The sequence below is a fragment of the Prionailurus viverrinus genome, chromosome A3, assembly GCF_022837055.1.
Source record: "Prionailurus viverrinus isolate Anna chromosome A3, UM_Priviv_1.0, whole genome shotgun sequence".
NCBI classification, from domain to species: Eukaryota; Metazoa; Chordata; class Mammalia; order Carnivora; family Felidae; genus Prionailurus; species Prionailurus viverrinus.
In genome coordinates this window covers 90830446-90855600 of record NC_062563.1, presented here as the reverse complement: position 1 = coordinate 90855600, position 25155 = coordinate 90830446, and the positions used below count along the sequence as shown (strand labels likewise).

Sequence of the window (25155 nt, the reverse complement as noted above, 5' to 3'; positions counted from 1 at the left end):
TTCTGCCATTTCAACTGCTGAAGAATGAAAAATAAGATGACCCCAGATTCTTCAAGGTCAAGTCATCAGATGGACAACCTGCAGGTATCAGACCTTCAAGGAATCTACTGAAGTTGTCATAATGTCCTGTTTTTGAGGTATTTAAAAAAATTGTGACAGTGGATGACATAAAAGGGAGCTTCCGGTTTTCAAAACATCAACTTTTGTGGACCCGAGAGGAAATTTAGAGTAGCACCAACTAAAAAGCAGCCTCAGTGGCGTCAAGTGAGCAAAGAAATCTCCTTCCTTTAGTTCGAACGTGAGGGGTTACCAGTGACAGGCAGAAGCAATGCTGGGGCAGGGGCCGTGAAGAGCAAAGCAACAAGCCCACTGCCCACCACGGCGGGGCCAGTGCCAGGGGAGGAAGGAGGCCTGCTCGGAACGCCTCGGTGTACGAGTACCTTGGAGGTCCTCAAAGGTGTCTGCTTGGCACCCTGCAGGTGGAAAATGTGTGTCCTTGGCAATGAGAATGCCTGCCATTTCAGAAGAGGCAGGAGTCCCAGACTCCCCTTCCTCAAAAATGGAAGAAGAAAAAAAAAAAAAAGCCCTTCACCTTTCCTTTCTCATTAGGCCTGAGGGGACAGATGTGTAACCAGAGCACCTGCCAAGCCAGGAAGGCCCACTCCCAGTACAGTTAGGGAGCTGGCTGTCTTCGGAACTTGCCTTTCAGGTTTTGGCCACCAAGGGAAGAGTACTAAAACAAAACAGAAAAACTGCTCAGAGCAGGTTTTAGCACGATAAACAGAGGTCTAAGGAGACAGCACCAAAGGGGGGGGGAGGGGGGAAGCCAAGAGAGACTGGAGCCCACCTTGTTTTTGGTTGGTTGTGGTTTCAGAACCTTGATAGCACCTCAGCAGGACAGGATCAGGGACAGTCACATTAAAACACCATAGCACCATTTTATTTAGACTATGTCAATTCATAAAAATGCTTCCTAGTCCATAAAACACACTTCAGTAACAAAAGGAAAGAGATTGGTTGAGGCACGTCAGGGACATCACTTAAATTTTCCACCAGCATTGCCTTGGTTTGAGATCTGGCGGTGGTTAAACGTTACAAAGTCTGGCTGGATTTCTCTCCATGAAATCAGGTTACCATCCTACTGATCATCAACCATCCTCACGCCTCTACTGCTGTTCGGTGCAGAGCACTTAGGCTCTGCTACTTCTGTCCTTGCTTTAGCACTTTAAAAATCCCTTGCTCTGCAAACTCCTGTTTCCAAAAGAGTCTGGTGGAAGGACCAAGAGGGGGCAGGGTATGATCTCTTTCCATGCACACCACGGTCACCTCGGTGAGAGGGAAAGCCGGACCCACGAAGCCAGTGTGTGGGAAACTCAGGCCCTGCCAAGAAACAAACTACAATGACAGCAAAAACAACAAAACCTCAAAAATCCATGAAACAACTTTAGTCAAGATCTCTGATGGTTAGATAACGGTTTCTTGAGCTAGCACCAGTTATTTTGTGAGAACCTGCCGCAAAGCGATTTTTATTTTAAAAATCTCTTAGCACAGAACTTTGCAAGCACTTCCCTTGCATGCAAAAGGCAGGGGGAAACAAAACGAAAGAGGAACCAAATATTCGCACTGCATGTGGATGGCATCTGTGGACAGGGCACACTGGGGAGATGAGGACTCCATCATTTCTCATTGCTATAATATTAACTCTAAAACTTGGTCATGCTGTTAGGTTCTTTAGTTGCAATGGCTTTATTTTTCTTCTCATGATAAAAACGTCTGTTAATCATCTTTAGGACTTAAAAAATGATAGTGCCAGTAAAAAATAAAAATTTGATTTTTCTCTTTAAGAAACCTTCAGCAGCAAGGAGGGGATAAAGAGCTGTGCATAGTTACTTTTTAAATATACGTCTAAAGCATGCTAATTTTAATGACTGAGATTTGAGGTAGGTTATACATGTAGTGTGTAAAAATCAGCATGGGCTCGAGCATAGCAACAGCACCACCTAATTTCTGAAACACCATTCTGAGGGGAATGGGAACATCCAATGGAGACTGCCTCTTGACTCACCTCTCAGCAGCCTATTTGCTAGTCTAGGAATTTATGAACCAAAGGCTGTTGGGGCTGCGGGGACAGACATCACATGCTTTTAGCTTGTATTGGTTTCTCCTTTCATCTAATGGCTTTGCTATCAAAGGGTGACGAGGGGAAGAGTATATTTAACATACATCAGGAAGATTCACACATGCCAAGGATCAGAATCACCTGGGTTACACTCGGGACCTTCCAAACCAACAGCCAACCTGGGGCTTTCCCGGGTCATACAGACGGTCACATTCTCCAAATGTTTCGTAAAATATTGTATTTCTTGCTTAAGATCATTTAAAATGAAGTTTTCAAGGCACCCCCGCATCTACCTAAGCACGGAGTCAAATGAGACCTGCATAAAAGTACGGATGCGATAAGCAAAATAGCATTTAAAGGACCCAACTTTTCCTCAAAACTAGAAAATTAGCATGCTTATTAAAGACTCTGCTTCCTTTAGCTTGTCACACTGAAGGTCAGAGGTTTTCCTATAAATCTGAGTTCTGAATAATTCTAAATCCTGATAAGCTCTTGGGTATTTATTTCAAAAGCAATAATATTTCATTTTTGTCCTGTAAAATAAATGCAACTTTACAGAATATGGTAAAAGTGAAGGATAGACAAAGCACGTTAAATATTCAGCTACTATTTACAATTTCTCCCACAATTACATGTTAAAACATACTTTTTTTTTTTTTCAAGTTGCTGTTTAAATCTAGGCAAAAGTGCTTAAAAAAATCTTTCACTATTTACAATTAAAACCAGACCACATAAATGCTCAGGACATCTTACAGCGACTCTCCGCCAGTGCTTCTGAACAGTTACAGCGAACAGCCAGCGGGTCGGTTCTCAGCTCTTACACAAGGCACCTGGAAGCTCAGGGACTTGCCTTTAGCATCGTCATCTGATTGTTAAACTCGTTTTACAAAGACCCACATCTGAAAAAAAAAAAAACTGCTCAATAAATATCTGACATTTATCTCAGGGCTTGGTTGTCATTTCACTGTGTGGCCATGATCCCCTCTGTGTGTCCTGATGAAACCTCCCGTTCACCACACACATCTACATGGGTAGCTTCATAGGAACTTTGCTAATACCACAGGAAAAACAAACACTCCAGGAAGTCTGACTTGCTGTCGACAAATGTTGCTTCCACCAGTTAGGCCCAGCCTCTCTCAAAGAAGTTGCAAAAATTAAGCACCACATTCTCATTTCAAAGAACTGAACAAATGCACCAGAATTTTAGAACGGGCGAGTTCAAGTGGGTGGAGAGGGAAGGAAGGAAAGGAGAAAATGATCAAATAGAGAAATGGCACCAATTAGGGAGGACAATCATAGCTACCTGCTGAAAATGTTTGACTCCTGCATTTTAAAATTGATAAGTGTAAGCCCACCCCCACCAATGGTAGCATGGCGGGGGCCGGCTTGGGCGTGAGGCCTGCACCATTGTCCAACATGGAAATCCAGGAATAGAGAGAGATGCGTTAACTGCCGTTACACTGGTGTGCTGAGCTCCCGCAGGATGTGACCTGCCCAAGAGTCAAGCAAGTCCCAGCACAATACTACAGCACCAGGCTCTGCACAGCACTGTGCACGGAGGGACGGCACAATGCTGGCTTTTCACAGCTTGGGTTCAACTTCTTGTTTTTAGAGATACAGTAGCCCTTTTTCAGGATCAGCATAGACTCTCGGGCATTTTAGGAAAGACTGCCACTAAGACAAATTCCTTCAGCCCAGTATTCATTGGCTTGTCAACCCTGGTGGAAACGGCTCCTAAGAGCCTCTCAACTCCAGCTCCATCAGGAGGTGCTGCCTAGGGAACCATGACATCATGTGACTTGATAAATAACGGACAGAGAGGATTCAGTGTGGAGACTAGCAAGCTTGAAGCTGTCTACTACCAACCTAGTTTCTGGGGAAATCTACACCAGCATCTCAGGTGCCTGGCCTGGGGTGCACCTGCCCCCCGCCCCGTCCCCGATGCCAAGCCGGTGACTGGAAAAGGGACTCCAGCTGTTTTTCTACAGATTCTCCCATCCTACTGGAGAGGACAGAAGCTGTCCTGAGGGATCCCTCCCCTGAAGGGAAGGCGCATCTGTCAGGAGGGATGGACCGGGTGGCTACAAATCTGCACTTGGCTCATGAGGGGCAGATGGCTGAGAGAACCTTGTCAGCTCCCAAGAGGGCCAGGCTCACTGGGCCCAGCAAGACTGGGCAGGAAGGAGCGCTTTTGGCCTTTCCTGCCGATCCTTTACCATTACTATTGTCGCTTTTTAAAAAATCCAATAAATACACATTTTAAATGGAATTTAAAACTACTCCTTTGTGAAAGGACACTATAAACTTTCTTTCCATTATTGTGATATACAAGGATAAAGTTTTAAAAACAAGAGGAAATAAAAGCCACCCCCCCCAAACAAGGGGGGGAAAAAAAAAACCAACGTGGAGATATAAATATTAAGATCACGAAAAAAATCACCCGACAGCCGTAGTTTCTTCTTCAAAGTGCTGGGGAAGTGGGGGAAAGGGAGGGGCGGGTCAGTTCTGAGGTTTGGACCATAAATACATATATATGCATATCTATATATGTATATATAGATAAAAAGACTTCTGCACCCCCAACCCGCCCCCAGGTGTGAGGGCAAAAGCACCACAGAGGCAGCTCGGGCGGGGCCCGACGCTGAGGTACGCTGGCTCCCTGGCACCCTGGCACCTAGATCCAGCGGCTGTAGGGCCCAGTGACCTTCGTGTAGGCGTAGGAGGACACGGTGACTGCTGAGTCTGTGGGCACGGCCAGTGCCTGCCGGGTGGGGACAGTCCCCTTCTTCTCCTTATGCTGAGGCTCAGCAACCATGGCGCCCCCCCATTTGCGCTTCTTCCCGTAGAGCTTGGCCTCCTGCTGGCCCAGGCCCAGCCGGGCGGCCTCCTCCTGCCGCGCCCGGGCCCTCTCCGCCAGCTGCTTCATCTTGGCCTCCCAGAGGGCCAGCCCATGATTGGGCTGGTTGAGGTTCTTATGCTGGTAGAAGACCAGCGAGATGCGGGTGGGGTGGCAGCGGTTGGGTTTCTTGAGGGGCGTGGTGGCATGCAGCTCCCGCCGGGCACACTCGATGAGGATTGAGCCGTGAGCAGGGGCCACGGCCACGCCGCCGATGTTCTCGTCCAGGAAGTTGTGTTCGCTGTCAGACCACAGCTCCTCCTCCTCCTCGGCCCCACCGTTCTTCTCCTCCTTCACCGCCCCCTTGTTAGGGGGGTCCTCAGCAGCGCCCTCCTCCAGGCTGAAGGGATCCCACAGCTTCTCCTCCGACTTCAGGGCCCCAAACAGCTTCTCAGTGGAGCCCAGGGGCAGGCCGAAGGACTGCCAGGCTTTGTCCAGCTGGCTCGCCCCCGGGGTTGGAATCCTTCCCTCCTCTCCCTTCAAGGGGCTCCACAACTTGTCTTGGAAGCCAGGACCACCTTTCAGGGCAGAGCTGAAATCCCCGGCCCCAACCCCCCAAGGCTTCTCAGTCAGGCCGGGCCCGGCCAAGGCCGAGGTGTTGTTCCCAAACTTGCAGGGGCTCCACGGTTTGCCTCGGAGCCGTCCTCCAGGCTGGGGGGCTGGCTGCTGCCCCTCCCCAGGGAACAACCCCCACTGGCCATCTGGGAAGTGGGAAGGGGTCAGGCAGCCAGCCCCAAAAGAGCTGAGCTTGTCGGGGATGATCGCAGGGCTCTCCCCAGGATGGAACACACCCCAGCTGCCACCCACACTGTTAGTCCTCTTAGGGGACATGCTTGGGCCTCCTGAGTACTGTCCCCATAGGTGGTTGGGTCCCCCGTTCTGAGAAGCCTCGGGCAAAGGTGTTTTGTTCATCTTACCAGGGTCTCTGGGTATAGATTCGGCCTGGACCAGTGGGTCTACTGGCTCTTGCTTGATGGATCTGTTGTAGCAGTTGGAACTCTGTGCAAAGGGAGAGGGGTCCCTGGATGCTGGGTGGATCTGGGGAGCCTTGGGAAGCAGATACTCCTTGGGGCCTGGATAAGCAGGCTGCTGGTGGTGAGGAGTGGGGTGGTGGGTGTCCGTGGGAACAGCCTGGCCAGGCAGCTCGGCAAACTCAGCACCACCGTAGGCCGGGCTCAGGCTGCTGTGCAGAGCGTGGAGGTCTGGCTTCTTTTCAAAACTGCTGCTGCTGCCACTGTGTCCCCAGGTGCTAGGACCCAGGAACTGCGAGGGGAAGACGGGGTTGCTGGATGGAAAGCCGTAGTAGCCGAATGACGGAAGAGCATACTTGGAGTGGAAGCCGTTGACAGAGGTCAGGCTGGGCTGTGCATAGTAGGAGTGGTAGGAGTACACGCTGTTCATGCTGTACGGGTCGGAAGGCCGGCAGTTGCCCAGCACCGAGTAGCTCTCCACGACTGCGTTGCCGCTGTACTTGAAGGAGCTGAAGTGGTTCTGCGGCTCCACTTTGAGGGAGGGCTTCAGGCCTTGCTGGGAAAGTCCACCCTTCAGAGCCAGGCCTGGGGAACACAGGAATCAACACGGAGAAGGAGCAGAGGGAACCCCGGCCCGCAAAGGCCCTGGGCGAGGGGGCCAGGGGTGCAACCTCCCTGTTCCCTTAGGGGTTTCCCGGCCCCACTGAAGCACTGGGAAAAGCAGGGGCAGAGCCCACCCAGCACTCCTCCTCCTCCCTGGCACACCCCCACAAGTCCTCGCGGAAGCCCACCCCCCTCATGCTGGCCTCTGCAGGACAAGGGTCAGGGGAAATGAGAGCTGCCCCCACTGCAGACCACGTGCCTGAGGCCGTGGGATTCTCTGCAGACGCTCAGGCAGGCTGGAGGAGAAGCCCAGCTCCTCTTCTGCTGGCTCCGCAGGTGCCACCCACCCCCGCCCCCAGGTACTCAGGCGTCCTGAGGCTGCCGTGGATACTGCGCCGGCTGAAAGTTAAGGTAAGGTGTGGTCCACGGGGCGGAGAGAGGCCGAGGACTTGAGTCTGGAGTGCAATCTTGAAGCAGGAAGGGGGGCAGCGAAGGAGCTGTCCAGGGCCACAACCCTCCCCGCCCCGCCCGTGCCACCTCTGGTGGGCACCCTCTCCCTACACACCTGGGTCAGTGGAGATGCCGGCCAGCTCCAGGGCCTCCTGTTTGATCTTCTCGGGAGTACTCAGCTTCTCTTTCTGAACCTTCTTCTTCTCGGCTGCCGCCTTTCTGGCTTCCAGCTGCCGCTGGCGGCAGGACTTGGCAGGCTCGGGCAGGCGCCGGACCTCACGGGGGAAGGCGGTGAGCACCTGGATGGCCCCGCTGCCCACCTTGGCATTCTGGTTCTCCTCACTGCCAAACTCGTCTGTGTTGGACATCTTGTACAGGGGGAGCACGTGCAGCTGCTCGTCCTCAGGAATCTTGCCCACGCAGCGATTGTCTTCCTTGGTCAGGGTGCAGACCTGCCCCGGGCAGAGAGAGGGAGGGTACATGGGGTTGGGGGGGCCCGGCGCTCAGAGAAAGAGGCTGAGCATCTGCATGCATGACCCGCCCACCCTTCCCCACACAGTCCCAACACCAGCCATCCACGGTTTCTAGAATGTCTAAAAGCACAGCTGTCCTGGTTCATGCAGTAACAGTATCCCCAGCACTCAGAATCTCCTCTACACCTTCAAAGGACATCCATTCACTTTGCCTCCTGGGACCCTCATGTGGCTGAGGAGAAGAGATGACCGGCCCAAGGTCGCATGGCTGGAAAGGGGCCGGGTCAGGCCTAGTGGCCATGCTCTGCCCGCCAGTGGAATAGTATTGTCACTGTGCTTTATCACCTTGCTGAGCCTCAGACCTTCTACCATTACGCTCCTTGCCCTGAACACTCAGCCTCCTTTTGCTCTTAAAATACTTTTTTTTTTTTTTTTTTTTTTTTTGGGACACAGAGAGACAGAGCATGAACAGGGGAGGGGCAGAGAGAGAGGGAGACACAGAATCGGAAACAGGCTCCAGGCTCTGAGCCATCAGCCCAGAGCCTGACGCGGGGCTCGAACTCACGGACCACGAGATCGTGACCTGGCTGAAGTCGGACGCTTAACCGACTGCGCCACCCAGGTGCCCCACCTTTTATTAAAAACTATTATGTGCTGGTTGTAGAAAATTTAGGCCACCAAAAAGGAAATAATAATTATCTCCATAATCCCACCACCCAGAAATAATCACTATAAACAGTTTGATCATATATGCATATATACACATACACACAGTGTTTGTATAATGTGATCCTATTACCGTACAGTTTTATAGTAACTTCATTTTTGAAAGATAGTATATTTTCTTATGCATTAAATATTCTCCTTCAGTATGATTTAAGAACTTGCATAATATTATGCTATTGTATCAATGTATTCATTTAACTAATCCCTCATTACTATTAAAACTTGTTTCTAATTTTTCCTATCATAAACAGTACTTTTAAGCTAAATCTTCTAAAACACGTAATTCCTTAGAATAAACGCTGTGAAGTAAACAGCCATACGTTGCTGCCCTCCAAAATGATTATCACATTTTTCACTCACACTGGCTGAAGCTGAACTTCCATTTTCCTATACTTTTGCTTATAATTTTGCCACTAACTTCTGAAAAACATTTTGCTCATTATCAAAATGTATCTCGTTGGTCTGCATTTCTCTGATTACTAATAAGGCTTAATCTTTTTTTTTTTTTTTTCCTGTCAAGTTTAACTTGGGTTGATTACATTTTATTTTCTGTGTTCTTGATGTTCTGGCAGTTGGGGCCTTGACCCTGGAGGGACGTCCTTCCCCGAAGACTAGCTAATTCCTAGAGATAGCAAATGACCCCCCTTCAGGTGCACTCTGATATACAAACTGACTGATCCGGGGCCCACACCCCTAACTCTCTCTTTTTATCAAACTCTCACACACCAAGCAAATATTCCCCCTGCCCTCCATCACCCAGGACCAGGGAGGACACCTGGGGACCACCCCTATGGCCCAGAGCTCACAAACTATTCAAACTCTCCAGTTCTCAGCTTACTTAACTCTGCCTTGCCCACTCGTTCCCACCAAATCTCCAACAACTGCGCTGGGCCACACTCTCACCACTCACTCGTCTGCCTCCTGACCAATCCTGGTGCTTCCCTGTGTGGCCTGGTGGGCACATGCTTCTTGGGCTCTGTGAGTATAAAGTTCGGCCCTCCTGACAATCCTGTGTCTTCCTCTCTTATCATACTTCATTAAAACAAACCTTGGGTATATTTTAATACAACTCTCTTCTTTTTTTGGTGAGTTTTATGCCTCTTGCCCATTTTTATACTGGACTATTCATTTTTTTTTATCATTCATGTAAAGTAATCTTTGTCTATGAAAGTTATCATTCACTTTGTCACTTGTTACAAATGCTGTTTTCCAGTTTGTACAGGCCTTTCAATTTTGATCACGGTGTTTTATTATTGAACAGAAACTGTACATTTTTATGAAGTCAACCATGTTCATGCTTCCATCTGAAGTTTCCCCTTTGGTGTGATGCTCTACCAAGTGTGTTTCTTCCCAGCATATGTATGTCTCTTCAGACTTGACCTGCTCTGAGCAGACCCCACAGGCTTTCTGGGTTTGACTGACCACCGGCCCTGCTTCCCATCATTCCCTAAAACCCAATGTGATAAACAACACAGCAAAAGTAAAAAGCAAAGGATGAGATATGATAGAAACTGCGTTTCTCTCCCTAAAATAGATACCTTATCAATGTCGACAGATAGCTATCCTTGTTTTAAAAAAAAAAAAAAAAGGACATACGGGTAGTCACAAAGATAAAATTTAAATGGGCAAAAAAAAAAAAGAGAAAAAGATGTTCACCCTCTCTAGTCATAAAAGAAACACAAATTACAGTGAGCTCATACATTTGCCACTCAGGTGGGCAAAGACTAAAGAAATTGTGAAAACCCTGTGTTGCCAAGTAAGCCAGAGAAGCAGCACTCTAAACCTATAAATGTCCTTACTCTGGGACGTCAAGGGGATTATTCCACCACCGTACCAAGATGTGGTAAGGATGGACCCCCCACTCTGGTTTACAGAGGGGGAGTCTGGAAACACTCACTGTCCATCCACAGGGGAAGTGGTCAAATAAATGATGGCAGAGCCATACATACTGCCTTACAACACGTTGAAGTGAGTCTACATCCAGTGACACAGAGAGCTGTCCATCATGCATTCTTACAAAAAGCGGGTCATGGAACAGCACATACATATACTGTGATCACATCTGTGTAAAACTGACACAGCTGTGCACACACGCACATGCATATATTCAGGTGCCTGAACGGATGGTCATCACAATGCTAACACTAGTTAGGTCTCTAAGATTTCAGGCAATTTTTACTTTATGCTTTCTTATACTGTTTACTTTTTTAGACAATAAATAGTTTAATTAAAAAAAAAACACTGTTCATTTTGGAAGAGGTTTACTTTTTTCCACTCCAAATGCTACAAAGCTCTGGGATCAAAATAACCTCACTGTGCTCCTATCTCCTGATGTCTCCTCCTCCCTTCCCTGCCCCTCTTCTAATCCTGGAGGTCCCTCCCTTTCTCTGTGTGTCAGCTCGAAACCCTCACAATACAGTGTGGACAGGGGCCTGCCTCATCTTGCTTCTAGCCTTGCACATAAGGGAAGGAGGACAAGGTAGAGAAATAAAATCTCGTGCTGGGCCATCAATCCCTGTGTTACACCCCAGTTATACCCAGACTCTGGGAGCCCCCTTTCAGGTGAATTGCCATTACGTCTGCCTCTTCCACAGTTCCCCGGGGAGCCCTGCCTGCCCAGGACCTAGTTAAAGAGCAAAGAAAAGAGCTGGCATCATCCCTTTGAGGGGGTCCCCACTCAAGTCCAAACCTCCCCTCTTCTCCATCTGCACTCACTCCCCTAGTGACGGCATCTAGCCTCGTGCCTGAAACTGTGAACTACATGTCCTCCAGACAGCCCGCTCCCCTGCCTGCTCCACGTGTCCACCTGGACATCTGCCAGGCATCTCAAAACAGAACTCTTCATTTTTGCCATCAAACTGGGCTTCTCCTGTGATTCTACATCTCAGCGTGTCGCACCAACACTTGACCAGGTGCTCAAGCAAAAAGCCTTGGGTGGCTCTCTAGTCCTTCCCTGTCATATCCTACATCTGTCCATCAGCAACCCCCGCTTGGCTGGCTGTATCTTCGAGATCACCCAAAGTCTGTCCAACCACCCCCCTCCCTACCCTCGCTCCTGTCCAAGCCCTGTCACCTCTAGCCTAGACACTGTCCCAGCCTAATTGGCTTTCTCCTTTGATTCTCTCCCACTCACCCCATCTCCACATACTTCTGTTCTATCTGCAGGAGCAAAAGAGCACTTTATCAAGGAGACCCTACCACTCCCAGCTTCCCCTCACACTCGGAGCACAACCCACAGCCCTGCCCATCTTCTGGGCTCACTGTGACCTGGTCCCTGCCTGCCCCTGAATCTCTGTGTATGCTGGTACTTCTGCCTGGAGCACTCCATCCCCAGACATTTGGGTCCCTTACCCTCTTGCTTCATTCATGTCTCAGCTCAGGTACCCCTCCTCAGAGGGACCTCTCTGCCCATGGCATCCCAAATGGCATCTGCTATCACTCTACCCCTTACCCTATTTCATATCTTCCTCACAGCCTTCAACACTACCAGACATTAACTGTATCACATACTTGGGCAGGGCTTGGTCCATTTTATTCTCCAATATCTACAGCAGCATCTGGGGCACAATAAACATTTGCTCGGTGGATGAATCAAGAGTGGTTTGGATTTAAATCCAGTGTTCAGAGACCTGGAACAGTCTTTAGGTAAGGACTCCAGGTGCCCAACAGACTGTGTTCTACAGCATCCACCTAAGACATGGAGATGAGACCAGCCTTGTCCAAGCATTCCGGTCCATGCATTTCTCAGAGAAGTGGGCAGGGGCAGCCAGTATGGCAGGGCACCTCCCAGAGATCTGAGACTCTTGTCTCCAGGTCCCTCCCTACTCTGAGCCCTCCTGTCTGCTTAAACCAGTCCCCCTCCCAGGACCATCCCGCAGGGGGAACTGTGACAGGTCCAGAGTTCCTTACCACTGTGCAGCCGTTGTACAGGTTATGCTGGTCCTTGTGGGCATGGGCGCAGAAATCCATGCAGGCTGTGACCCCCGAGAAGGGCCGCCCTTCCTTCAGCCCCAGGCGGCAGTCAATCGCTATTTCCTCATTGGTCACCTGTGTGGACAGCCAAGGAGAACTGCTCGTGTGACCTGAGGTCAGTGGCCTAGATTCTGTGCTGAGGAGGCAAAGCTAGGTCTTGGAGGGAAGGAGGTTAAGGACCATGGAGGCCTTGCAGAGGGGCTGCAGGAGGTAGGCTTTCCGGATGAAGCCTCCGTAGAGATTACTTCCTTCTCAGTTAACTCAAGTCCTCCTCACCTCATCTGGGAGATGCACAGGTGACAGGAGAGAGAAACTTGAGCCTCCCCAGGAGAAGCCAGACCAGGAGAGGTGAAAGATTACTATGGGGGGAGGCATGAAAGCAAAGGATAGGGGAAAGATGGTCTGGGACGCAGTTAGCTCGTTGTCAAGAAAGGATCTCATCAAAGACCTACATCACTGCTCTATCTCTAGCTGAGCTTTTCCCATAAGGAGCACAAATGAGCCCACTCTCCCATTTCCTGACTTCAGGGCACACGGACAGAGATGCAGATGACACGTGGGCAGAGAAAAGCCCAAGACCCAGTACCTGGTTCTGATAGGCCTGGGGGGCTAGCCTCTTGTACAGGGGAGCAACTTCAGTAGCCAGGTCCTGGAAACTCTTCCGGAGCACTTCTTCCTGTGGACAGAACAGCAGTCACACGTATCCAAAGCAGCCCCACCTGGCAAACTCTACACACTGGAAATTAACCTCCATTCTAGAACCACTGCTGGGTTGCTGGAAAGGTAGGAAGTGCCATCAGGTGTTTTTACAGGTTCCGTCTGGGAGGCATAGGGTACCATGTCTGTTTTAATGTTGGAGACACAGAAGCTCAGGAAAAGCTGTGGCCTGAAGGTCCAGCCATCCTGACTGCTAAGCTACTAGCTCAGTGCCGCTCAGAACACATAAAACAGGTTGTTGGTTTTGAGTGCTCAACACCCTAGGTCAGAAGTTCGATGAAGTAGGCAGGTAAAAGCAGGATCAAAAGGTGTGGCTTTTTCTTCTGGTGTTGCAGACAGGCAAATGAAGGCAGAGAGGGGCGGGTCAAAGTCTAGGCCAGGAATTCCACAGCCAGCCAGGCCCAGAGCCTGTCATGAGCCAGGGACACTCTATTCTCTAGACCTGCACCATTGCATGTGTTAGTCATGAACTCTGTGCTGCTTCTGAAATGTATATTAAATTTAATTAAAATTAGATAAAATTGGGGCACAGAGAGTCAGCTCTGAGCTTGCGTGGCTCTGTTGGTTAAGTGTCTGACTCTTCATCTGGTTCAGGCCCTATCTCACCCTTTGTGAGATTGAGCCCCATGTGGGGCTCTGTGCTGACAGCATGGAGCCTGCTTGGGATTCATTCTCTTTCTTTCTCTCTCTCTCTCTCTCTCTCTCTCCCCGCCCTTCCCCCACTCACTCTCTTTCTCTCTCGTAATAAGTAAACATCTAAAGAAAGTTAAATAAAATTAAAAACCCAGTTCCCGTTTTACGAGCCACATTTCAAGTGCTCAGTGGTTATATGTGGCTCCTGTGCTACACGTTTTTTACAGAGAACGTTTCCATCATCACAGAAGGAGTTCCACTGGATAGTGCTGCCCCAGACAAAGCAGCCGCACCCCAGCTACATTTGGCCAAGGGTTTCAGGTATCCACAGCCTCTCCCTGGCCCTCTGAGGGTGGCAGGTAGAGCTGGGGTGAGGGGCTGTTTCTACAAGGCCTTGAGCACAGATAGGCATGAAGAGTTTGCAGAGAAGAAAGAGGAAGAAGAGAGAAAAAGAACCAAGTTCATAGAAGTAGAGATGGAAGAGCAAGACCAATGGCTCAGCGGTCTGTCCAGTAGGGTGGCTAGAGCTGCCAGCCACTGCCAGCTGCCTGTCTCTGGCTGCAGCCCAGAGGCTGCCACCAACACGGTAAGCCCACGGCCAGCACAGCACAGGGCTGAGGCCCGTGAGTTCTAGGAAGACCCAGACCTGACTTCACCATTACTGCCACACGGCCCTGGGCAAGCCATTTGCCTCATCTGTAAGGTGAGTAGCAACAGGGCCTACATCTGGGGTGTCTTGAGGTTAACGGCGATGCACATCTGTGAGGTGCTGGCCAGAATACTCGGCACTAAGTAAGTGCACAGAAATGGCAGCTGATAGAACAGGGGAAGTACGTGTGAGAAATGAAAGCAATGCCTTTTCACTCCTGGTCATTCCTAGTTCCTGTGGCCCTGGGGCTCCTCTCTTCATTGAAACAAGTGCATTGAAACAACTTGCTTCCAGGGGAGGGCGGATGCCACCATAGAGAAAAGTCCAGTGTCAAATCAGACCATCAAACTAGCTTGTGCAATAGTCTAAAAGCCAGGCTTTGAGGCAAATAAAGTTCTGCACTTGAAAATGCTTCCTTTTACTTCTGAAAAGCACGACTGGATACCCAGAGCATAGAAGTTTATTACACATAGGGTAGAAAAACGTGTGCCCCAGGGGAGTCCCCACGCCCATGGAAAAGGAGGAAACCCTTCTTGTACAAGGAGCTCGGGGAGATGTGGAAGGTAGAACTGGGGATCAAGATGTTGCCTAGATACCCACAAAGGGACCCAGTACCCTACCTCACAAGAGCTCAGGTAGTGGGGAGGGGGTAGGGTCGGGGACAGATGGCAGGGAACCCAGACAGACCCGTACCTTCTCTGCATTTGGAACTCTGCGTGGAGACCACCTCCTGGGATGGCCTTCACAAGCACAGCAACAGAGGGGAAGGGGCAGGGAGGAAGGCAGCCTGACCTGACCGGGAGGCTGCAGACAGGAGGCCATTGTGGACCCTAGTCCGGTGCCTAAGAGACAGGCTAGGCTCCCAGCAAGAAGACAGCAAGGGCCTGGAAATGTGGACAACCGCACAGAGACACGTGCCTGGCTGCCAGGTAGAATGAGGGGCACTTCGGGAAGCCCAGCACTGGCCCCAGAAAGCGGCCGAGGCCTAGAGGCCTCTTCCTGCCATACCTCCCACCCCTACAAACACACCTTAGAAAGAATGAAGAAAAGAAATGACTCTTGAAGAAGATCAAATTCTGGTGAGGAATTTGACCATTTACCTCAAAGAGACTGTTTTAAGCTGGGAGAGTCTGAAATGCCCATAATTGGTTAGGTTTAATTTTTCACTCATCACACCCCTCCACACCACACCCCACATACCTTACTTCCCGGCAAGATAAGGTCAGTTAAAAAAATAAAGCCAGTTGCATTATCTGCACATGTGACTCAGGGTGTGCTAACCCACCCCCCACCACACTACCAGAGACGGGAGGCAGGGTAGGACGAGCCGGAGGGCCCCACTGCTCCGCGGAACTCTGCTTACCTCCTTGGGGTTGTCCCCCACGAGGCGGAACTTGCGAGGCGTCTTGCTCCGAGCGTATTTGCAGCCGTTGAAGTACATGCTCCAGGAACAACCAAAGGAGAAGGAGGCACCGCAGGTGTTGGGGTCTTTGCCTTGACAAGCGCAGGTCCGGCTGCAATACGCATCACACGTTAGGCATACAGACACATTTTTTTGTTCGGAAATCGTCCTCCTACATCAGGGGGAGGTCCTGCTGAGGCCTGGCACCCATGGTCTCCCAGTGACTGGGACCACATCCCTCCCGCCTTTAACTCCTTCCCCAAATTTCCTCGCATAGAGAGCTCTGAGCAGCCCTTTCTGCTCCCACCCCTGAGCCTGAAGGTCTAAGAATCTGTCTTTGGGAGGGGAGCCTGGGTGGCTCAGTCGGGTTAAGCGTCAGAATTCGGCTCAGGTCATGATCTCACGGTTCGTGAGGTCGAACCCCATGTCGGGCCCTGTGCTGACAGCTCAGAGCCTGAAGCCTGCTTGGGATTCTGTGTCTCCTTCGCTTTGCCCCTCCCCAGCTCGCACTCTGTCTCTCTCAAAAATAAACAAACATTAAAAAGATTTTTTGTGGAATCTGTTGCTGGGAGAAACCCCTGGGTGTTTTGAGGCAAGTGGGAAAAATCTAGTCAAAACCCCAGTAAGGTTTATACTTTGCCTTAACACTAATATCATGACGGGTTCCAACATAGACGACACAATCAGGGAAGTGACATGGGCTACAGAGTTTGAACACGCCTGCTTCCTTCAGGCTCAGGTGCTGACAGGCCTTTAAATAAATAAACACTGACATTATAATCCAACAACTAATCAAACCTGGAAATGCTCCAGATACCCCTCAACTGGGGAGTGGGTAAATGAACTGTGAGGCGTCCAGCAGTGGCAAACTACTCAGCAATCGGAAAGAATGAGCTACACACCTCCACAGCTGAAGCCCAGAAACGCTATGCTCAGGGGAAAAAGAAGCCAGACTCAGGAGGCTACACCCCGTATGGTTCCGTCTCTACAACATTCTTGCAAAGGCAAACTCATTGGGATGAGAAGCAAGAGTGGTGGTTGCCACTGGCAGAAGGAAACTTGCTTACAAAGCAGGCACAGGGGAACTGGAGGGGATGATGGAATGGTTATACATCTTCGCGGTGGCTACGTGACTGTAAACATTTGTCAAAACTCTTCAAACTTGGACGCCTGAAACCGATACTATGTTGTATGCTACCTAACTGGAATTTAAATACTTAAAAAGAAACCTCTTCAAACTGTATATCTAAGTAAAAATACCTTAATTTAAGAAGTGGGGGTGGGGGACTCAGGGGCTCAGTCGGTGAAGCGTCCGACTTGGGCTCAGGTCATGATCTTGCAGTCTGTGGTTTTGAGCCTGTGTTGGGCTCTGTGATGACAGCTCAGAGCCTGGAGTCTGCTTCAGAGTCTGTCTCCCTCTTTCTCTGCCCCTCCCCTGCTCACGCGCACTCTCTCAAAAATTAACGTTAAAAATTAAAAAAAAAGAAAAACACCTTAATTTAAAAAGTGGCATTTAATTTAAACGCCTTAATTTTAAAAGACCCTTAGAGGGGCAGGTTTTATGAATACCACTGATGCCTTAGATTTGTGGGACACTCATGCACTCATAGCTGTTCCACCATTAGAACCTCAGAGTCCCTCTGAGGTTCACCAGCAGAGCCAAGCCAAGGGACCCTTCTCTTGCCGGGACCAGAAGAACCCAGGTCAGGATTGTGGGAGAACTTCTTTCACCACAGTCCCGACTGCAGGACAGACAGGGCCCTGGGAGGGGCCAGCGCCGCCCTCAGGGGGGCCCAGAATCTCCCCCTGCATCTGCCCCCCAAGGCCCTGCCAATGGACACTTGGCCCAGCCACCCCAACCCTTGCACGCCAAGATCCCACCCACATACTCATCGTTGAGGCCACATCTCCGGCTGGTTGGGTTCCCGTACTTCCGGAGGGTGTCAGTGAGCTCTTGGTAGAGGGTGTCTCCGAGGCTGCGGGGGATGCCCTCCCAGGCCAGGATGAGGATGACGATCACCGCGTTCTGGCAGTGGTGGCCTGCCCGGTGCCGCACCAGGCACAGTAGCTTCTCCTCCAGCGTGTGCCTGCGGATCACCTGCAGGGGGGTGGGGTGGGGAGGGCACTGCTAACTGTGGGAGCCATGCCCCCACACTCCTCTGCATGGATGCCATACACCCCCCACCTCTGCTGACCAGACCTGGGGACTCAGGTCTTTAGGGCAGTGTCCACAGGATACCACAACCTGGTAATGGCAACCATACCGGCTAAGAGACCGTTACAATTAAGGAATGATAAATACAAAAGTTATTTTTTAAGAGCAAAATAAAAAATATTTACTACAAAATGGAAGTTACTGATGAATCACACAGACTTAGGACTAAAAACACACAGATAAATTGGTAAGCCAAAATATATTCAGATTTTTATGTATCTTAAAATATTTACAGAGAAAATGCTGCATATCTGTATATTTTTAATTAAAAAATAAGGGCCTTGGTGCTGTGGAAAACAATTTTGGGTAGTTTCTCCAAAAGCTAAATATGTAATTACCATATGACCGAGCAATGCCATTCCTAGGAATATACCCAAGGTGACCAAGAGCAGGGACTGGGTCAGGTACTATTCATAACAGCCAAACAGCGGGCACAACACAAGTGTCCATCAGTGGATGCATGGATAAACAAAATGTGGCCCCTCCAAACAACGGAATAGTCCTCAATCTTAAAAAGGAAGAAAAATCTGACTCATGCAACAACATGGATGAACCTGGATAGCATCATGTTAAGCGAAAGAAGCCACACATTAAAGGATCCACACTGTGTGATTCCACTTACAGAGGGTACCTAGAATAGTCAAATTCGTAGAGACAGAAAGTAGAACAGTGGCTGCCAGAGTTGGGGCGGAGAGAGTGGGGAATTATTACTTAACGGGTATAGAGTTTCTGTATGGGATGGTGAAGTTTTGAAAATATAGAGTAGTGATGGTTGCAAAACAATGTGAATGTTGGGGTGCCTGGGTGGCTCAGTCAGTGGAGCGTCTGAATCTTGATTTCAGCTCAGGTCATGAACCCAGGGTCGTGGGATCAAGCCCTGTGTCGGGCTCTGCACAGACCGCGTGGAGCCTGCTTAAGATCCTCTCTCTCCCTCCCTCTGCCCCTCCCTCGCTCTCTCAAAAACAAAACAAAACAAGAATGTGAATGTAGTGGATACCACTGAACAGCACACTTAAAAATGGTTAAAATGGCCAATTTTATGTTATGTATATACTCTAACACAACTTTAAAAAATTAATAATATACCCCAAACCAGTGAACTATATACTTTGAATGGATACACTGTATGGTGTGTGAATTATATCTCAATAAGGCTCTTAAAGAAAACAAAAAGCAAGGGCCTTGGGCTCTGCACTGCTGCCCAGCCACGTTCTCACCTAACTCTCACACCCAGAACTCTGTTCAAAAAGATACGGCATGGCAAAGGACCCGGGAGCTGGGGGACGAGGTGGCTGATCTCCCATAAGAGCCCAAACTAATTCTGTGACCTGACAAGATGAGGGCCTGTGAAGAGGGGAGGGATGAGGGAAGGGCTTTCAGGGGAAAAGAACTCAAGGCAGGGGTTCCACAAAGAAGTCTGTACAAGGGGCTTTCATAAGTAGCTTCCCGCTCTAGAAGAGGAGCAGGCAGATGGCAGGGTGGAGGCGGAGAGTGACAGGGAGACCACTAACAAACAAAACACAAACAAAAGTGGATAAAGTGCTGAAGTAGGACAGCGGGGAATGAAACAGGAAAAGGAATGCATTCAGACTCATTGAGGAGAAAGGTGACCTTGGGACCATCTGACTCTAGGGGCTGAGGGACAGGGCAAAGTCTTAAACGGACTTCCACTTTTGTGGCACAGGACAGTGGGTGGGGTGGGGGTTGTTTACTGATGAGTTAACTGGGAACACGCTGGGGCTGAGGTACTTGGGAACGTCTGAGTGGCTATTTCTAGTAAGACCCCAATACACTGGGTCTGGAGGTCAGGAGAGGCCTGGGCTGGAGACGCACTTGGTCATGAGTACAGCAGTGCAGGGAGCTGTCCAAAGAGGCAGCCAGGCAGGCAGTATAAATAAGGAAAGTGGGCCAGATGGACAACTGGGGGTGGTGTGGACCATGGCCAAGTGAAAAAGCACACGCCCCTTCAAAATGGGTAAGCCAGGCCTTCTCTCCATCAACCACTGCCTGATGGGAATCCCAGCCTAGTGCAGCTACCTCTTCCAATTTTAACAAGAAGAAAACAGAAACCTAGATTTTTACATGAAATCTCTCCTTTTAAAGATGTGAGCACCTAATTCAATTTTTAAAATCACGGTAAAATACACATGACGTAAAATTTACCACTGCAGCCATGTTAACTGTATGGCTCAGTCGCAAAAGTACCTTCACGCTGTTCTGCAGCCGTCACCAGACCTCTGTCCACCTCTACAACGTTCTATCTTCCCAAACAGAAACTCTGTACCCACTTACCACTCACTCTCCCTTCTCTCTGGCCCCTACTCCATGGTAACAACCATTCTGCTTTCTGACTCTCTGAATAGTTTGATTACTGGCAGTGCTTCATACATGTGGAGTCATACAGAATTGGTCCCTGGCATAACAGCCTCAAGGTTCATCCAGGTTGTAGCAGAGGTCAGGATTTCCTTCAAAATTTTCAGGGACACGTTAAACAAAACATATCCCTGGCCCATGAGTTCCTGCTCTGAGCCAACCCACAGAAGCATCGGTTATATCATTATTTTTAAAACTTTTTGGGATCAGTAACACACGAACATGTCATTAAGTCATGCAGTATTAGAGCTCCCTGTGTGATTGCCTGGCCTCCACAGACTGAGCCGGGCACATCGTGAACACAGGTTCACGATCACACATCACAGGTACTGATAAGACAGCAGTCCCTGCCACCAGGGTTTCTGAGGCACTACTGTCAATCTCTGCTCAGTGCCCAGGGTAGGGCACTGGCTAATTAATCGCCCTCACGTGCAACATGTGTTCAGAGCACACAGGGAAACACCTGACCTACCAAAGCTGAGGTTGAGGCCACGTCTCTTTGGTTTCCCAAGTGGCAAACACATAAACGTGATAAGCACAAGCAGACAGCTCTCTGTGGCCACACCCTCACAGGCCGATGGGTACACTCAAAAAAACTATAAGAAAACAATAAAGTGGAGCTCCCTACCCACACTATGAAGGAAGGAAGCCAGCAGGACTGAATGCACCAAGCGCAAAAATCAAAAGGCCAAGGGAAGGCAGGAAGACACCAGTACCTGAGTGTGGCCATACGGATGGTTCATATCCCACCACAGACACAGACAGCACCCCCCCCCCCCCCCCAGCTGGGCAGGAGTCCCCCGTGCACTGAACAAGAATAGCACAGCACCAAAGGAAGCCCACATCTGTCTTCCTACTCCCGGTACTTAGTTCCAACCCTTGGGGTTCCCCAGGAGGTCTGTTCCAACCCTGCCCTCAAGGGGCCTTCAAATATCTGCTTTCTGACCCCTGTTATCTTTACAGACTGGCCCAAGCAGCATCTCCAAGGTTCTTGTATCCAAAGCGCATTTTTGCTGTCTGTGGTGTTTGCTTCTGGCATGTCTCCATTTATTCTGAGCCTTTGGAATGCTACCTGGTCACTCCCTTACTCCCATGCTTGCCGACTTCCATACGCCGTACAAGCCACCTCAAAACTGCAGATTATCAGTGGGCTCCCTGGGCTATCTCACTGCTTTCTTAGATCCTTCTCTCAACACACATTTGCTGGGTACCCATGATGCGCCTCAACTTTGTCCCCCAAGAGCCTGGCCAGGCAAGTCTAGAATTTGTCAGACACACTGCTTTTAGATGAACCTACTGGTTGGGGGTTCAGACTGTAGACAAAGACATGAACCTGGTTCAGATGAAAACCCAGGCTCTAGATGGGAGACCAGAACAGGGGGTGGGCAGGAAGAACCACAGGAAGCACTGTCCACCACAGGCAGCTGGATGCTGCCGCTCGCCCGTAGCCACAGACTACTGCCTGGGTTCTTGACGCCACGCTGACACTAAGGACAATCTGCCCCTCTTGGCACTTATGGGTCACTTCCCAGTGTGTGTGTGTGTGTGGATAAGGGGGGGGGGGGGAAGCACGGGAAGGGAACACCTGCCCTTCTCTAACTTCCAAGGAGGTAGAACTCTTTAGATGAGCTCTACCACCAAAATAGATAGGGTATTTGGTGGCTGTGTAGGCAAAAACCAAGAGAAGTCCACTGCACTAAGGGAGATAGCTAGAAAAGAAAAACACAACTCCGCACCACCATTTTCTTACCACTATGATAGTCTATGACCTACCACCATTTGCCCTTCCTATAAAACACCATTTCTTTCCTCTCTCCTTTTATCTTCCCTCATCAGATACAAGAATTTCCCCACCTCTGGGAATGTGGTCACTATGCATTCCCTTCTATCTGGGCTTTTCTTTCAAAGCTGGCATCACCCACTGGGGTTTGGTGATACCCACGAGCTGTTTCATCTTTTGGACAAAACATCAGGTGCCACGTGTGCTCCGCTCTGGGCATCTGCGCACAGACCCTGGAGGACCAACGTGTGAAGACCAAGTTCCTCCCCCTCCATCATTCTGCTTCCCTCTTCCTGCCCCCAGGAACTAAGCTCACTGCTTCACCTGGGCACCTCCTTCCTCAGCCCTAGCAGAGACGCACAGGCGCTGCTCCCCAGAGCTCTGGGGCCAGAAATGCATATTCTCTTCTTCGACACCACCTACATAGCCAGTTGTTTTCTTCCCTTGATCCAACTGTTTCTGAAGATGGAAAAGTCCCCAGGCTCCACCTGTGTGAGGATCTTCAGTTTCCCATCCAGGACTGTGGAATTCTCCAATGACTACATGGATTAGCAGAAATAAGGGCAGATGCCATGTCGCTGATGGGATCTCTGAGGGATAACACTGCACCCTGATCAGCCACAGACGGATACAGTCCCCCTCCCACTGTAATACCTATCTTTCAGGAGGGTGGGGACGCTATATTTCTTCATACCTGTGAAGGCTCTATGTAGCTCCAGATTCTTTTATTATATATAATTCTGCAATACTGACCGAAAATTGCTAAAAAAAAAAAGGTATGTGATAGTTCAGGTACAGACACCTTTCATATTCATTAAAAACAAAGGTGCAAAGGTATGGTGTATACGAGACAAAAACAGCCATGTGCACATGGACACAGGCTGACAAAGGTCTTCTTCCCACCTTCCCTCACTCAGTGAGCTGTATATTCACAAAGCCTGTTACCTTTGCTCACATGACTCTCCTTGCCAGAAATGCTTCTGCTCTCCCATCAGCCCATTTATTTATTTTTTAAAAGAACTTTTTAATGTTTATTTATTTTCAAGAGGGAAGGGGGGGCAGAGAGAGAGAGGAGACACAGAATCCCAAACAGGCTCCAGGCTCTGAGCTGTCAGCACAGAGCCCGACACAGGGCTCGAACCCACGAACCATGAGATCATGACCTGAGCCAAAGTCGGACGCTTAACCGACTGAGCCACCCAGGCGCCCCTCATCAGCCCATTTAATGTGGCCCTGTATTTGTGATCCCATGCACGTCACCCTCCTTTGAGAAACAAAGCCTCACATTCCTCCCACCATTCACATCCCTTGACCCTGAACTCTACCGCACTGAGTTCGCCTCTCATAATTGGACCTTGATCACTCAAGTCTCCGTGATCTTATCTCATGTGTCTCTACACCATAAGCAGCTTGAGCACAGGGACAGACCTTTTCATTTTCGAGGCATATCCCCGTACCGAGCACCCAGCACAGTACTGAGCTCACACCTGATGACTTGCTGCTGCTCTTGAGCTTCTGCAGTGATGCTAAATATCTCCTCGAGGACTGGAAGAGTAAGGTCAGAAAACTGTGTGGGGGTGAAACGAGGGTCACAGTCACTGACGCTCCCCTCGCTGGGACACTCAGGCTGCCTTATAGGGAACAGTGGCTCAGAAGTAAAGTAGATGCAAGATTGTCCCCTTCCCTGCCTAGAGGCCTAGCTAGTTCTTCTGGACCAGAGATAGGAACCCCACCGGCATCTGAAGGGGCAGAGGGGTCAAATGGTGCACAGTGGGGCCCAGCTTTGAGTAAGATGACATCTTTCAGCCTCCCCTCAACCACATCCCTGATCCACAGGGAGAGTATGAACCAAGCATAATGACTAGAGCTTTTCTGAGGCCAGCCCAGGGTGCCAGGGGCTGGTGTTTAGATAAAACGAGGCTAGCTCAGGCTGGGGGAAAATGACCCTAACCAAGCACAGATGCAAGCTCCCACGTTCCCCTGAACAATAAACATGTCTGTTTCCACACACACACCTCTGGCCTGGCCTGCGGTGAGGGAAGTGAGGCAGCAGCCCCGGCCACAGGGTTGATACTCACCCACTTTGCAATGGGGCAGCCGCGTGAGCTCTTCCCCTCCTTCCCAGTGTAGATGACCTTCTCGATCCGGATGGCTTTCCCCTTCTCTCCATACCTGGTGAGGGAGACAGAAGCCACCATCAGCACAGTGAAGCCCCAGAAGAGAGCAGCTTATGGTAAGAAGGCAAGCCTCAGTGTGCTTCAGCATGGGTTTAGTTACTGTGGGGTCAACAGAGAAGGAGAAGGATTTAAATGTTTGTTCTGTGCTTAGAGCCTCTGGAGACACAGCAGCCACGTACAGGTCCACAGGGCCTCCGGTCCATCTTGCCCAGCTCTGTCTCAGGGTAGAGGGGGTCATCAAACACAGTGTCCCTGATTATTATTCTGAACCTCCAGGGAAGGTACTCAAACCAAAGGCTAAACATGGGCATTTGTATCCAGCCTTGTTAGTGGAGTCACCCTGTTATTTATACAGTCAATAAACAGAAGAAAATAAATGGGGGAAAATCTTACTGTTTTCTTTCAACAATCCCCAGCTGACATTTCAACATGATGAGGACAGAGAGCTGAGGCTAGGGGAAGTGACCCTACCAAGCACCATCTGGCTCCGAGACTGCCCTGGCAGTAAACACACACTGCACACACTCATGCCCTGGCCCACACACACTCGGGGATTCCGAGACCGTCTAATTCAGAAGTGATCAAACTATGGCCCCAGAGCTGAACTGACCTGCCCAAGGCCACACAACTATGGTGCCACAGGCATCGGTGGCTTGAATGCTCTCCCAGCCACTTTCTGGCTGCAGCACTGTAGTCAAATGACTGAAGTTCTCAAGGCCTGAGTTTCCTAATCTAACATGAAGATAGAAAGGGCCCATTCTTCCCAGGCTTGGAAGGAGAACAAATTACATAATCCATAGGGATGCACTGTTTTAAGTGTTTTGAAGCTTCTGCATGAGGGTTAGAGAGCCTGCTAAATATTAATTCTTAACAACGTTTAAGTAGCCATCTTACTGAACCATCTTATTTTTAATAGCTTTTTAGCTTCAGGCACAAAATCATATCATCGACAAACAGGGTGATTTGTCACCTCCTCCTGTTCACTCTTCATGCCCTTCT

General features: G+C 49.8%; 1 protein-coding gene across 7 annotated transcripts in view; it reads right to left on the bottom strand.

Annotated features, from left to right (window-relative positions):
* Positions 1-2782: 2782 nt before the first annotated feature.
* Positions 2783-25155, bottom strand: part of TET3 (tet methylcytosine dioxygenase 3) — a 102631-nt gene continuing 80258 nt past the window's right edge. For all 7 annotated transcript variants that reach the window (XM_047853428.1, XM_047853427.1, XM_047853426.1 and 4 more), the window contains 7 exons: positions 24058-24151; positions 17501-17709; positions 15573-15723; positions 12797-12886; positions 12148-12285; positions 7155-7491; positions 2783-6571 (listed from right to left, as the gene is read on the bottom strand). In XM_047853428.1, the coding sequence (XP_047709384.1) occupies positions 4794-6571; positions 7155-7491; positions 12148-12285; positions 12797-12886; positions 15573-15723; positions 17501-17709; positions 24058-24151 (2797 nt within the window). In that variant the 3' untranslated portion in view covers positions 2783-4793. The remainder of the gene's footprint in view (positions 6572-7154; positions 7492-12147; positions 12286-12796; positions 12887-15572; positions 15724-17500; positions 17710-24057; positions 24152-25155) is intronic.